Raw genomic sequence first — 16,475 nt, 5'->3', positions numbered from 1 at the left:
ATATATATGAATCTATATATATATACATATATATATATGTATGTATATATATATATATGTATATATATGTATATATATTTATGTATATATATGTATATATATATGTATATATATAAATATATATATATAAATATATATATATATATATATATATATATATATATATATATATATATATATATATATAACATTATATACATGATGTATCTACATTTTTTTAAGTGGAACGCCAGAAACGCCAAACAATTTGTTGATTTTTATGGATGAAGTTCATCAATTTCATATGTCTTATGATCCATCAACTCTCTATCCTTTAATCTTGCATTGCAGGTAAAAAAAAAAAGGTTTTTATTAAAAAAAAAAAAACGTTTTGTAAAGTGATTACTGTTTTTGAAGTTTTTTATAAAAACTTCAAAAACAGTAATCCTTTTACAAAAAAAGCATGTTTAAAAAAACTATTTTTTTAAAACTTGAAAATAATGACTTTTTTTATTTTCAGCTTTAAAACAATAGTTTTTATGCATTTATTTAAGAAAGAAATTTTTTTTTTGTAAATTGATTATTATTTTTAAAGTTTTTATATAATTTCGCTTCTTTTGAGTACCAGGTTGACATACTTTAGAAGATTTTTTATTTTCAAAATTTTAGGGACCAGTCAAATTTTTAAGGGTCTTGAGCTACCCCTAAAATAATTTTTTGTTCAAAAAAATTTTAAACCTAGTGTTTTAGTATTATATAGAACAAAGTAAAGGGGTAGGAACAGGTTTTTTTCAAAAATGTTGTTTTTAAGAGCCACCCTAATATATATTTTATTTATTTATTTATAAATCTTTATTTAAAATTGAATAGCATTACAAGTAATAATTGTATAATTTTATCTTTCATTAAATACTAAAAAAAAAATTGGCTGCCAAAAATGCAGGCAAACATTGTATTATGGATTGAAAAGGCAGTGGAGCTCTCAATGTTTTGTTGCAAGGTTGCTGACACCACAAAGAATTCAGAGTTATTTTTGAATTAAAGATTGATAGGTGGTGGTCTTTGCAGTGTTCAGATCAAATGGGAATCTGTTTGGGTTTCTGCTGTTGCGGAGAGCGAATTTAGTGGTTATAGGATGGCATGAGTCAGCAAGGATCTTTTTAAGAATATTAATACAGATCTTGTCTAGTAACTCTTCAATGGCAAAACTAATATTGACGCTGCTCGAATTGGTCACATCCATTCCAATAACGTTTAAAGCATTTTTATAGAAATGCTGCATCTCTTTTTTTGCAGTAGGACTGCATGAAGTAAGAACAGGAGCACTATATATCTAGTGACTGGTACTAATTTTATATTGTTGTGCACTTTAGTCCATTGTTCATTCCAATTAAAATTCTCATTGAGCATAATTCCAAGGTATTTGTGGTTGTTGACTTTTTTAAGCTCAGTATTGAGTGCAAGAGTAGGTATAACTTGAATTTCGGAGCACCTAGTTTTAATTCTAATGATTTTACATTAAGAGCTATTAAGTTTCATTCCATTGACAACAGACCATAGTGCAACACTATCTACAATGGATTGAGGTAAGTTGGCAGGAACTTTATAGTTGATTATATAAGTTAGGATGTTGTCAGCATATTTATGGAGAATGGTTTCAGGTGGGAGATTAATGTCAGAAATAAAGGGAATGAACAAAATTGGACCAAGAATACTCGGGCTTCAATAGATTTTAAGTCAATGGAATAATAGTTTGCTTTAATTCTTTGGTGACAATTAGATAAGTAAGCTGCAATCCAGGAAGTGAGCTGGCTAAGTAGAATATTTAATAACTTTGGCAGTAACTTGTCAAGACTTTACAAGATCAAATGCTTTTGCAAAATCAAAAAATATTTCAAAAATTGAAATCCATGAAATTTCTGTATTGAGTAACAAATTTCACACGTTCTTTAACCATTAAAATTAGGTGTAAAGGATATAAAGGAAACATATGTAAAGATATACAGATAAATTCATTTTTAAGATTAAAACTTGCTTTTAAGAATGTTCTGGAAGTAAATTACAAGAAATCCAGTTATTGCTTTTAGTCTTACAGATGTTTTGGTTAATGGAAAATAGAAATAATTGACAAACTTATTTTTCCAGTTAAAAAAATGATAATTTGGGAAAACATATATGAACCATAATGAGACTCATCGAGTCTTAAATCAAGTATTGGATCCGGGTATTTACCCTTGGACTCAATGAGTCCAATTTTTTCGGTGATGTTTCACTGTCCATAAAGGAATCCTTTTTTCATCTTTGTAATAGATTTTGCGTAGTCTTGAATTAGTTTGACAGCTCATTCTGATGTACCATTTACATATTTCAATGATTTAATATGCTCTAACATGTGTTGAAAATTTGTGTTAACCTTTCCAAAACTTTAGGGATTGGTCCAACCACCATCTTTGTTTGAATATCCAAATAAATTTAGAATGTTGCTTGATTTTGGTCCTGCTAAATCAATTGAAAAACCAAAAAAAAAATTTTGAATTTTTTTTTTGGTTTTTCGGAAATATGCCATTTTGCACCAGTTGGTAACATTTGATGCAGCCATATATATGTCACTTTTGATACTTTAGAGAAACCTGATCCAATTAAAATGATATATTTTAAACTTACCTTTTAAAAAACAGTAATTTCTTATGATGAAATTAACTTATGGATCAATAAAAAAAATTAATAGAACAGAATGAATCAGTATACTTTAAAGCTGAAAATGATTGTTCTAGAAAAGCCTTTTTTTTTGCAAAATAACTTAATAGAAAGAAATCATTGACAAGCATTAAAAAAATCATGTTACTACTTGCGAAAAATACAAAATCAGTTTAAAAACGCATAAACAAGAAGCCTCAATCAAAGTACCTGTTAAAAGAGAATACTTTGCAAAACCCCAAAACTTATGACCCTCTTTCATCCCCTCAAAATGAGAGGGTTATAAACTTTATATGGTCACTTTTTAACACTAAAATACTGATCTAAGAAATTTAAAATCAATCAATGAAAATAAGTTTATTTTAAAATCTCTGTAATAACATTAGTCATAAAGTCTCTGTAATAATATAAAACCCTCAGTTTTATGTTATTACGGAGACCCAAACTGAAGTTTGCTCTGTCTCTGAAAGTTATCTTTACTTTATCATTTTGTTCATATAGTTAATTTACTCATTTTTTTAAATTACTTTTATACAGTGCTGGTGTAGGGAGAACAGGAACATTCTGCTGTTTGTATTCTGCTATACATGAGATTCGAGGCCAGAATGGTTTGAGTAAGTTTTATAAGTTATAGTATATATATATATAAATATTTTATACATATATACATATATATATGTGTGTGTATATATATATATATATATATATATATATATATATATATATATATATATATATATATATATATATATATATATATTTTTTTTTTTTTTTTTTTTTACACTGTTTGAACATTGGCTTTAAAAAAATTAGCTAGATTAGGTCACTTTTGTGTTTTCCACAAGACTTATTTAATTTTAAAAAATTATCAAAAAGCTCCAAATATTTAAAAGTATTAATATATAAGTTTTGAACTGGTTTTTTATGTAATGCAAGTATCAATCTAATTTTCCAGTAGAAATGGTAGCTAAGGCAGAATTTGGTATGAGTTTCAGTGATTTATATATTGCCTTCTAAATAACGTTTTAATGTTGCCTTCTAAATAAATAAAATTGGTTCAAGAGAGGGCCACTGCAGTCTCTATACTGTAGTCATAGAGACTGTAGTGCCCCTCTCTTGAACCTTGGGGAGATTTTATTAAAATTAAAAAAATACCCTGTCTAATATAAAGCAAGCGAGGCTTCTTAGCCATAGTGAAGGGAACATACCTAGAAGAAGGAAAACTATATAAATATCCATTTGAATTGTGGGTAACATTAGAAAGAGCTTGTAAACTGGTAATCTTCCTAATTGTTTGTATTGAAATAAAATTATTCAGCCTTGCTCAAGATTATAAGTGATTTATTTAAATAAAATCTTCAACAAAAACACACAAAAAAATAAATAATAATTAAAGTTAAAAATAAAACAAACCCATTAGATAATCATTACATAGATAATCATTACATAGCTCTATTGCATAAAATGTGAAAAACATTGTGAATTTTAGTTTACGCTTCTAATCTAATTATTTCTTACTTTTTTTACAAAAAGATCTTTTTTAGTTATGTTAAAAATATTAAGTGTATTAAAAATACTAAAATTTGAAACTAAATACTTGCAAGTTATTGTGATAACATTAGGAGGCGTTTGTGTACCCAGGGCAAGATTTGTTCAAGGCCCTAGACTCGTCTAAATATGGTGAAACTAATATGATCACATTTTTATATTATTTACTTTGTATTAATACAAAGTAATTAATATAATATAATTGTGACTTGATTTTTAAAAGTCTGTCATTTAGAAGGGTTTACAAATTATTGGCTCTAGGTACAAAAGCTTTTTTTTTAATCTAGGGCTGCTCTCTTAAAATTAGTTTTAACTCCATAATAAAATATGTTTAACTCCATAATAAATTGACAACAAAGGCAAATAAATTTGATTAAAAATTTATTTAATCTTAAATTGTTTCCACGAAATTATTTAGTGTTAGTTGACTGCAACATTTAAATAAATAACAAAATTGATTAATAATTCGGAGCAAAATTGACAAATAAGTCTACGCATAAAAAGTTAATCCCAAATCAACCGTAAAGAAAAATTATACAAAAATTCTGCTACAATCAAAATTCAACAATCTACCTTGTTATCAAACAAATTCTTTACACACATATGGCCCTAGGTACAAGCAAACTATGTGGTCCTAGGTACAAGACTTAATAGCCTATTGAAAAATGTCATCTATTTACAAACCTGAGTTGAGAGGATACTTATTGAGCATCACGTTTAGTACTTAAGTTACAAACAATATAATATACAAGAATTTATAGAAATACATTTCCTCTAGGATTGTAAACAATTTAAATACCAGCGGAAAAAATTTACTTTAGACCAAAAGCTCTCTGAGAATCAAAATAGAAATAAAAAATAATTTTTTTTCAATTAACTAATTAATTAATTAATCAAAAAACTAATTTTTTGATTAATTAATTTTTTATACCTAAAAGTTATACACATTTTTATTATTACTATTTTTGTTGTTGTTATTTTGTTGTTACATTTTATTGTCTCCACATTAAATGTTGGTGATGCAAGCATTTTTATAATTTTTGAATTTTCTTTTATCTAAATATTAGTTAAATAGCCAAGTTTTTTGTTTAAGTTGAAATTCCTGGTGTTATTCGAAAGTTGCGTCAGTGCCGACCACATATGGTGCAAAGAAAGGTTTGATTTTTAAAATTTAATGATGATGTTTTTATAATTGTGATACACACCAACACACAGTGGTCTGAAAAACTTGATTTTTGGCCAAAATTAAAAAATAAAATCTGTAATTTTTGTTATTATTATTTTTAAACACAAAATTATCCAGGCTATTCAAAAATATATAGATTTTATTTTATTTTTTTTGAAAGAAAAGCCAATAACCATACTTAAGAGCGATTAATAATTGATGAATAATTTCTTGCATATGTGCATATAGTTTTAAATACATTTAAAACTATATGCACATATGTATAGATTTTTTTTTAAACAAATTTTATAGTGTAGAGTTTAATTTGAAATAATAATAATTTTTTATTATTGTATATTTGCATAAGTTATTTATGTTTGAAACTAGCATAAAATATAAGTTTTTTCTTCAATTTTAACTTCTTTCTTAAACTAAAGTCCACATTCATGGACTTGATTGATATGATTTTATTAAATCCTAATATTTATATAATATTCAAAAAAAAATCAGCTGCAGATATAATTATTTAAATCAACTTTAAAGCTCCCAAAATATACCTATTTTATGGTATCAAAAATACTAGTGTTTGTATTTTTGTTTTATTTCTATAAATGCTCAAAAACATTTTTTTTTCTTTATACAATTGTACTTGCTACCTAAATTGTTAAAAATATTTCAAATATTTTTTTAAATATTCAAAGATTTTTTTTTGAATAGCTTGGATAATGTTGTGTTTAAAAATAATAATAATAACAAAAATAACAGATTTTTTTTTTAATTTTGACCAAAAATCAAGTTTTTCAGACCACTGTGCAACAGTAGGAAAAATTAGTTTTTTTTAATAATTCAATTTTTTTTTCTTTTTCTAAACATATACTAATATTTTGTTATACAGATTTTTTGTATAGCTTTTTTTTTCTAAATATTGTTCTCTGGATTTAAAATGTAGGTTTAAAGATTTAAAAAGTTTTAAATTTTTATTCTTATTGAATTCATTTATTCATGATATTGTTAAAGACAGATTTCTAATTACTGAAATAAACTTGTGAAAAAAGTAGCTGATCAGGCATTGCAAATGCAGCATAAAACAACATCGATAATTGAATTTTAGAAACTTTTGCTAGAATCAAAATATCCAAACTTAAAAAAAGCTGCTTGCCGTTATATTTCTATTTTTGGTACAACATATCATCGAGAATCTTTATAGTCCACAATGAAATTTTTGAAATCAAAATACAGTGAACTGATACACCAAATTTTGCTTCTCGAAATAACTTATTTTTAAATCCTTATTTTTAAATCCTTATTTTGGAAATAAGAGTTTGTTGATAAGATTGTTCCCATAGTTGATATGCATACTTTGAATGTGAAGTAAAAATAGCATTCAAAATTATTAAATCAAAGTTAACATTATGGCAGATCTAAACCAGCACGCCATTAGATTTACTTATTAATAAGATTATATCAAGATTTTAAAGTGACTAAAAGCTTTCATAAAATGTTGTTGCATTTTTATTATTGAAATAATAATTCCAATTTTTTGTTCTCATAATTGTATTTTCTATTATGTAACTATATTAACTTTAAAAAAATTTGAATTTCGGAACTTTTAAATTTTGTGCACTTAAATAATTAAATTAAATAAAATTTGAATTATGTAGCTTTTTATAATAATAAAAAACTGTAACTCTTGTTGACTTTATATGAGGCCACCAGTGCTGGGTAAAATACTTTATAAAAGTATTTAAAATAAAAATACAAATATTGGAACAAAAAAGTATTTTAAATACAAATACAAATACTTCAAAAGTATTTAAAATAAAAATAGTTTTAAAAATTTAAAAATTTAAAATACTAAATACAGAATACTTTACCAAAATTTACAACTATGGCAATATTCAAAATTTATTTTTGTCATTGCTCGAAAATAATTTTTAGTCATTAAACTTCAATTATATCAATATATCATTCATTCAGTCGTTCACATAGGTTTTTAGCAGCAGCATTTTTTCGAACATCATATCGCTTAGACAGTTACGCCAAGGTGTTTGTATTTGTCCCGCTGTGCTAAACAGTCGTTCAACTGGAGCCGACGATGGTACAGTGGTATTGAATTTGACAAAAAGTGACCAAACAGTCTTAAACTTATTCAGAGCATTCAAATTTGTATCTTTATCATTCAAATACAACATGCACTCTTGATGAGCACAATTTGTTGCACCAGCATTTGGAGTGTCATCATTATATACAACAAAATTTTTAGTTATGCTGTCAGTGGTCACATTGAGATTGGTCGCTGTCGACAGCTCACTAGACGCTAGTATGGCATTTTCAAATATTTCTCTGCAGATAGCTCATTTATTAGTTGGCACCCACCGTAACTTAAACAGTGGGTGAGAAACTGCTGCAACAATCCTGCATGAATTACTTACATCAAATCTCAACTTCTTTTCAAAACGAGTTTTTATTTGTGGCAACATTGCTGCAGCAAATAATTTATCATATTTTAACTGGCAATTTTGAAACACTTCCAATTTCACTTGTAAGCTATGTAATGTGGAAACACATGACCATAATACACATTATCTTCTTGTAAAATATCCAATGTTTTAGCAACAGGTTTCATTACCATGACATATTCTTGCAAGCTTTCTATTTCTTGCTTTTTAAATTTTGGCGCACTCAATGCATTACATATGTCATTAAGTTTGTCACATAATTCAAGTAATCGCTTGGTAGCATTGTACTGAGAAATCCAAGATACAGAGTATTGCTTTGTCTGTAATATGTGACACAGCATCTTATGCTTTACTACTTCATCGAGTTGCATTTCATATTGAAGTGCATTTTGCAAGGGCTGCACGGTAAATGCGCTTAAATGCACTATCTGTATCACATGCTTTGTTAGCATCATTAGTTGCCAACAGATTCAGTGAATGGCTGATATATGTTTCTTGAGATGGCAAAGAAATTCTCTCAGCTAAGGAATCATTATCATAAACATTATCATCATTATTTTTTAATGAAAATGAAAGAATGTCTCCAATATTATTTACATCAATTTCATAATCATTAACTGCATTCTTTTCCATGTCCTCCTGCTCTTCAGATTCATTAGGTGTGATAGTCACACTTACACTAATTGCTGCAGCACTTGTAGTTGACTCTTCAAAAAATTCTCTAAATACTTTTCCAATATTTGACGCATTGTCGGTGACAGTTGCTGAGATTTTTTCTACATTAAGGTCATATTGACCATGAATTTAAGAAATCATTGCAGCAATTGTGTCATGTGTGACTACCATAAAATCGACGGCAAGCAAAGGATACTGATGCTTGTGAAACTGAACTAGATTGTTTAGAGGAATTTCAATAAAGTGTGCAGTCATGCCAAGATAACTTTTTCTATTCACTGACCATATATCAGCACTTGTGCAAACAAATGATGCTTTTTTCAGTTTGCTTTTTATTTTTTCATGCATCTTAGAAAGCTTTGAATTTAAACGTTTGTTAAGAGTCTTGCAACACATGATGCTTACATTACAATTGAATCCGCGAAGCAGTTGACAAAAAGCCGGTTATTTGACGATAGCCAAAGGACCCATCTTTTCAGTAATGTAATCCACAATTAAGTTATCAGCTTCTTCTTGCGATATAATACGATGTTGTGATGATAATTCTGATACTGCTTCAAGGTAAGTAGTTTGTTTGAACTTCTTTATAGCAAGGCATTCCTCAGCCGTTCTTTCTACTGATTCTTGTGCAAGTTCTATACAGTAAACATAAAACCCTTTAAAAGTTAAATTTTTACTTTGCTGTAACTGAGTAAGTATTTCAATTTTGATTAATATTAATTTATACTGCAACATTAAATAATTGCTTGTTAATAATCAATTGCATATTGTTCAAAAAAGATAAAATAAATTAATTCAACTAATACCAAATTGAAAATTACCTTCAATTAAATGCTTAACAAAGTTTGATGTTGGTGCCAGCGTGCCCAATAATGGCTTTGAATTACGTACACATTATTACTTTTTTTTGATCTGGCTACGATTTTGAAAAAGGTACCATATACAATGGCTGGTAAAATTTCATTATTTTCTTGATTTTCATTTACTGATTCAAAAGTCTTTTTATTTTTGCTGTTAACCGCAGCCATCTTTAATTTAAAATAATTCCCGCGATATAATTTAATAATTACCCTAATGAAACCAAGGTAGATGAATAAAACAAGAAATAATTCAGAATAAATAGTGGCTAAGTGACACTTCAGAATAAATGTGCATCGTAAATGCTTTAAACAATATTTGAATTATAAGTATTTTTAATAAGTATTTTCAATGAGTATAAAATACAAATTACTAATAAAAAGTATTTTAAGTACAAATACTAAATACTTCCAACAAAAGTATTTAAAATATAAGTACAAATACAGTGAAAGTATTTAAAATAGTATTTTAAATACTTGGTATTTAAAATACTCTCAGCACTGGTGGCCACTTCTGTGATAAACACTACAATTTTTTTTTACTCTCTCAATGTTTTATGTATTATTTTCTTATATATTCTCATTCATACCATATATTCTTCAGAATCAGTGCTTGTTTTCCATTTATTTCACCATAAAATATAAAATTTACAAAAAAAAAATATAAACTTGCATAGTTAAGGTGTATAGTTAAAAACTAGTCAATTGAGTTGCACCTAAAAAAGTTTAAATAAAACGTAGAGAGAATTACAAAAAAACAACAACAAAGAAAACTAGATGATCCTTACGGAAAACACTCTGGAGCCATCAGATTAGGTGATTCAGTGGTCATTTTAAGTTGCTGTTTCTTGAACTGAAACCATTAGGAAATTTTTCCTGCAACAAGTTTATTGTCTAAAGGGTGTACCATCTTGTTGAAATCATGTCATTGTTGTTGCTGGCTTAAAAAGGGGGAGACAATGAGTCCAGAACCATTGTTCTGTAGCGATCTCCATTGATTTTTATGTTTTCACCAGCATCATCTTTAATTCAATAATAATATAAGATTTGATATTTATTATTGTAATATTTATTAGATATTTACTCAAATAAAAGTTCCTTATTTTGGTTAATATTGAGAAGAAAGCTACTTACGAAGTAGCATGGTGGAATTAGTTGAAAACACCCCCAGACCTGGAAATAAAATCATAAAGTTAGGCTTCTGCGCATAGATTAGTTAGGATGTCAGCAATTAACAAAATAAAAATTTTTGATAACAGGAAATGCCATTTTGGACCTATTTTTCAAATGCAAATTTTGGCAAAATTACTAATTTTTTTATTTCACCGAAATTTTTAGTTATATATATCATTTGAAAGATAATTAAATGCCAAGTAAAATGTTTGCTTACGCTAAGTTTAAAAAATGTATGGTTTGTTAGTTATAGCTGCTTTAAGTGGAAATTTTGAAATCTTTATTTTATATATGTAAATACATATACACTACCGTCCATAATTATTTGAATAGTCCAATTTTTCAATATAAGATATCAAAGTTTTACTTACTATTGGAAGAGAAAGTGTAAGCAAAGTCTACTTGTAATATGTTTTCTTCCTTTTTATAAGGTTTACAAAAAATTAATATAAAGTCCCATTATATTAGTTAATAGTTTACTTGCCTTTTAATCACTTTTAGCGACAAATAACCGCCATACATATTCTTGGCATTCTACTTAACGACTTATCCAATTTGTTGAAGTCAATTTTATGCCACTAACAAGTAGATTTTTTTTGCATCTTATGCATCATTATTATGCATTATTATTATGCATTATTATTAGGCATTAATTTTTGACATCACCTTTAATTCCTCCCATAAAAATTCGATAGGAGAGAGATCTTGTGATTGAGGAGGCTAAATCATTTTATTTAATATTTGATCATTCTTGAATTCAGTCAAATAACTTATGCAATTTTTTGAAAGATATGTTTTAGATTTAAGCTTCAAGTCATTTTCTTCAGAAAAAATAAATAGCTTCTCTTTAACTCATCTTTTTGAAGGTGTAGCATAATTTTTCAAGTGCACAAGTAAACTAATTTTGTCATTACTCCTTCTATTTTCACTGTGGCATTCTAACCAAAACAGCCCGCACCTTAACACTACATTCACCATGTTTTAGAGTTGATAATACACACTATTTTATCATACATTCAACGATTTTTTTTTCTCTAGACAAGTAATCTTATCTTAGAACTAAAGATTTAAAACTTCGACATGTTGGTCTATGTTTACAGACATTGATGGTCCATTTTTTATTATGTTTTGCCCACTTCAGCATTTTATTATTCTTATGATTTTTATCAAAGCATTTTAATCAAAATACTTTTAAATTATCTAATAAAATAAAAAAAATCTAAAAAGTAGTTAAATAGAAAAATAGCTCTTCCAAAAAAAGTTAATGTCATTCGAATAATTATGAATGATAGTGTATATATATACATATATATTTACATACATTTTTTTTTTTTTTTTTCTTTCAATAATTCACCTTCCCAAAGCCAAGAAGGCCACTACAGATGAGGAGGCTACTTGTGGTTATCACCCTCTCTCAACTCTATAACTCCGAAATGCGAACCTTGACGAACAAGGCCGCTTCGCAGAGAAACAAGTTCGAGCGCGGTACTACTAGGGACGTGCTGGGAATCGAACTCGGAACCTCTCGCTTATGAAGCCAGCGCTCTTCCACTACACCACTACCGCATATGTTAAATATATATATATATATACACATATATATATATATATATATATATATATATATATATATATATATATATATATATATATATATATGTATATATATATATATATATATATGTATATATATATATATATATATATGTATAATATTATTATATATATATGTATAATATTATTATATATATAGTTAATACTAAATTAAATTTGGTACTAATTTAATTCAATACAAATATAAATATAAATTGTATAAAGAGATTAATGAAACTCGTTGTATAATGGTAGCTTTGTAAAGTCTCCATCAGTTTCACTGAAAAAGAAAGGACTCTAAACTTTAAAAAGGATCTGCTATGAAAGAGGATTATAGGTCTATTTATTTATATAGTTTAAAACAGTATCAAATTCTAATTACAAACAGATTTGAACTATATGGCAATTTGATATTAAAATTGTATGGGATTACCTTCATTTAGATATTTTAGTCAAAATGTAAAGGAAAACCCAATCGACACTGCTCTTGTGCATCATGATTGCAGAAAAAAATTTGTTGATACAAAGAATAAAAAATTAGAAGTCATCTTAATTATAAAGTAACAATCATCTTCAATTATAGATGTACGTTTTAAATAGAAATCCTACTGCTTTTTTTGTACTAAATCCTGCTGCTTTTTTTGTACTAAATCCTGCTGTTTTCTTTGTACTAAATCAGCTGCAAGTAGAAACAGTACCATTGCTTAAGTGAGAAAGTTACCACTTTGAAAATAAGTTTCTTAACCAATGTAAAAGTAGACTGATGAATAGGGAAGAGAAATTTTAGGTTGTTTAGTTGCAATCTTCTTTTTGCAGAAATTTATCACATTGTGCGAACAAATTCAGACTTAATCTACTTACTGGACAACTGACTACTGACAAAAAAATATTTCCACAAAATTTGCTCAAGGTCATCTGATGCAACTCCAGATCTAGTTCAAAAAAATAATGCCAAACAAAAACGTACATTTATAGGAAAAATGGCACAATGTCAACATGTGAGGATTGCCATGGGATGGAATGCAACAAGCCAGCAAGACAAATTTAATGAATTAAAATTATAATTACCTGTTGATTAATTTATATAGAAAGAGAAATAAATGATCATTAAATAAAAATTCTAATATCTTATTCTAATTTAGTTAAAGTTAGACATTTAGGAGAAATATAAAAATAATGATGACAGTGATAAAGAAGAAAATATTTTTGATTTTTTGAAAATCAAAATATTATCATAATAACTGAAATGTTTATTATATGGAAAATAAATTTTTCTAAACTTCATATCAATAATCTGTAATAAAAAGTATAATTTTCACTGCCAGATTAAAACTATTGTAGATTTTTTTTTTGTTGAAAAAAATGGCTTTATTTATAGCAAAGTTGCACGAAAGTCTTGAAAAAATCTAACAAAAAAGGTCTGCTAAAAAGTTTGGAGCTACGAAATGTAAAGAGTCAAAAAATGCCCAGGGCTATAGCCCCCTCCCCCCCCCCCCTTCTTTCCTCCACCTTGTTTCTCCTTTATCCAACACTAATTTATTTACGCTACAAATTTTAAAAATATTTTACTTAGCATTAAATTATATTTCTAACGATATATCATGCTTACGATTTAAAAAAATTATTCTTTTTTTAACTATGACATCATAATTCCTACTTTGAGTTGCTATAACTCGGAAACCATACATTTTTTAAACTTTGTGTAAGCAAACATTTTACTCAGCATTAAATTACTATTCAAATGATGTTCTAAATTATCTTTATTTTTTAGGCCCACTAATTTTTTATCTTTCGGGGTTAATTCTGGCCGTGCTATATAGTAGGCCATGATATTAGATTGTAAAGGAGATATTGTTATAATTTTTATGGATGTACGTTGTAGACTGTTTATACGATGTAATAGAAAACTTACTTTTTGACCCAAATAATGGAATTAAGAAGAAGAGAACAAGGGAAGAGAACAAAAAATTGGTATCAGAGTATGTAAATTGCCATCACTGTATGTTGGGGAACATATTGTCGTATTAAAGACATCATACTATTGGCACGTAAAAATTTTTTATTTAGTTTAATCAGTTGATTGTACCATGATTGAGGTTTTTGTTGGAATTTTGTTATAATTTTTAAGTGGTCGATCTTAAACCAAAAGGTCCAAATCGATTTTATTAACTTTTGGTTGATATAAAAATGTATTTTTAGACCTTCCATTTAGAAAAAAGAAATGCTTAAGTATTATTATAATAAACTTTAAAAGTGTTCATAAAATTTTAATATATTATTTATTATATTTTTATTTGTTATCAATAATCTACTGTACGCAAAGCTTATAAAAAATGTTTTATATGCATAGGAACAGATGATATTTTGTTATCAAGCTATCCTTCAGTTTGCACAACAATTCTTGGCAACAGGTAAAACAGTGTAAATCTATTACATGTTTTAATTTATACATTTGCAATGGTGATAATTTTATTATTCTATTTAATTTTATAGAGCGAAGTTTATTGGAGTCATCAGAAGAGTCCTTGATCGAAAACTCAGTACGTACTTTAGACGTATGTACTTTAGAATCAACTTCTAAGTGCGCTTCTCCGGAATCAGTGTTTATTACTGATCGTCAGGCCTCCATTTTGGACCCATCTTGCACCCATTTACCTCAAGATACTGTTGTAAGTTGCGATAAAATAAATGCATCTATAAACAATAAAGAGAATGTTTCTACAAACGATAAAGTAAATGGGTCTATAAACGATACTGATAATTATGATCCATCATTAAAACTTCAAATCGGACATTCAGATATAGAAACTGAGAAAGAATCTCAGAAAGATTTATTAGAAGGTGTTTTAAATACTGGCCATTTAAATAAAGAAGATTTAGCGAATGATATTATTTCAAATGCTCCAAAATTTAAAATAAATTCAGAAATATTTTCTAAAAACTTTTTATCTGATTCGGATAAAAGCTCACTTGAAGAAAATCAAATTGAAATTGAAAACGATTGTTCTCTAAACAATTTCATCGATAAATCAGATGAAAAATAGATTTACTTAATACTTTTTTATCTTTGGATATAAATAAAATTGTTAGTATTTATAAAGTTCTTCGTTTTCTTATTCTTAAAACTTATTTATTACTGGAAAAAAAAAAGCTGATTTTCTTTAAATACATTTTCTTCATTTTTGCATTAGGTTTTATCTAAATTATCTACTTTTAAGAGATGATTTACTAAATGTTTTTTGTACGCTTGTTTTATTTATTTTTCTTATATACAAATTACTTTCCTTTGTTTTGTTTTCTTTTTTGTTAAAAGGTTTTTAAAAAATGTGTATATAGCTAATTTTTATAGGGATACCGCTGTACCGCATGTAGAATCATCAGAGATTTTAGAAGTCTCATAATATTAAAAAATCTGTTTAGATCTTGTAATATACTAAATTGTTTGTTTTTCTTTAAAACTTAATTAACTTTATTAAATAATATAAATAAACAACTACAGTTTATTTTTAAGTTATGTATAAATAAAAATTAGGGCTTCTAGCGTACGCAGGGAAACAAAGCAATTTCTGCTAAATAGAGGGGGGGGGGGGGAATTTAATTGTTTACATTAAATAACAGTAATTAGGCACCACTCCTAGTTAGAAGTTTCAGGCTGTCCAACTTCTTCCGCGTCTCCCCTATTCTTACGTTTTTAACGTACATAAAAATGTTCAAAGCTGCCCCAACATGGGGTAGCTTTGAATTAACCTGAGGTAGCTTTGAATCATCACAAGCAAATGAAAACAACTAAAGTTTAAGATATAAAAGATCACTATATTTTTTAACTTCATCAAGCTTAACTTTTATTTGTAACAATTAGATCACTTTTTTCTAACACAGTCTAATGTTATAATCACTTTAAAGAATCAAACAAGACTTATGTAAAACTATTAAAGCATGTAAAATTATTAACTTATAGCTTAATGAAATAAAATAATTATTTAAATAATGTTTATAATAACTTTTATGAATTCTAAAGTTGATATTTTTTGCTGGAGTGTCAGTGAGAATCTTACATTTTCCACTTTTTCTGCCTTTATTTGTTGTTGTTTTTTTTTTGCGTGGTAGAGCTTTTGGAAACTTTCGGATTCGGGTGTTATATATATTCAGTGTGGTTTGATTGTAGGGTATTAAAAATAATTTTTTGGTTTTGGCCATCAATCATATCATCTTGTTTTTTACCAATTATGCCATCAGATGTGCTAGAAACTTGATGTATAACAACAAATGACCCTAAGAATTCCAACCCGCATAGAATTTCAGTAATTGGCGGTGTCTTTAAGCTATGAA

The 16,475-nt window shown here is 27.1% G+C and overlaps 1 protein-coding gene across 1 annotated transcript in view; it reads left to right on the top strand.

The window, feature by feature from the left end:
- LOC101240185 (uncharacterized) overlaps positions 1-15,584 on the top strand; it is an 87,350-nt gene extending 71,766 nt beyond the window's left edge. The window contains exons 32-36 of the mRNA XM_065799159.1: positions 223-330; positions 3,214-3,290; positions 5,318-5,379; positions 14,497-14,557; positions 14,640-15,584. Of these exons, the coding sequence (XP_065655231.1) occupies positions 223-330; positions 3,214-3,290; positions 5,318-5,379; positions 14,497-14,557; positions 14,640-15,190 (859 nt within the window). The 3' untranslated portion in view covers positions 15,191-15,584. The remainder of the gene's footprint in view (positions 1-222; positions 331-3,213; positions 3,291-5,317; positions 5,380-14,496; positions 14,558-14,639) is intronic.
- The last annotated feature ends 891 nt before the right edge of the window (positions 15,585-16,475 follow it).

Source organism: Hydra vulgaris, chromosome 06, assembly GCF_038396675.1.
Source record: "Hydra vulgaris chromosome 06, alternate assembly HydraT2T_AEP".
Classification (NCBI taxonomy): Eukaryota; Metazoa; Cnidaria; class Hydrozoa; order Anthoathecata; family Hydridae; genus Hydra; species Hydra vulgaris.
This window is presented reverse-complemented; position numbering and strand designations above follow the sequence as displayed.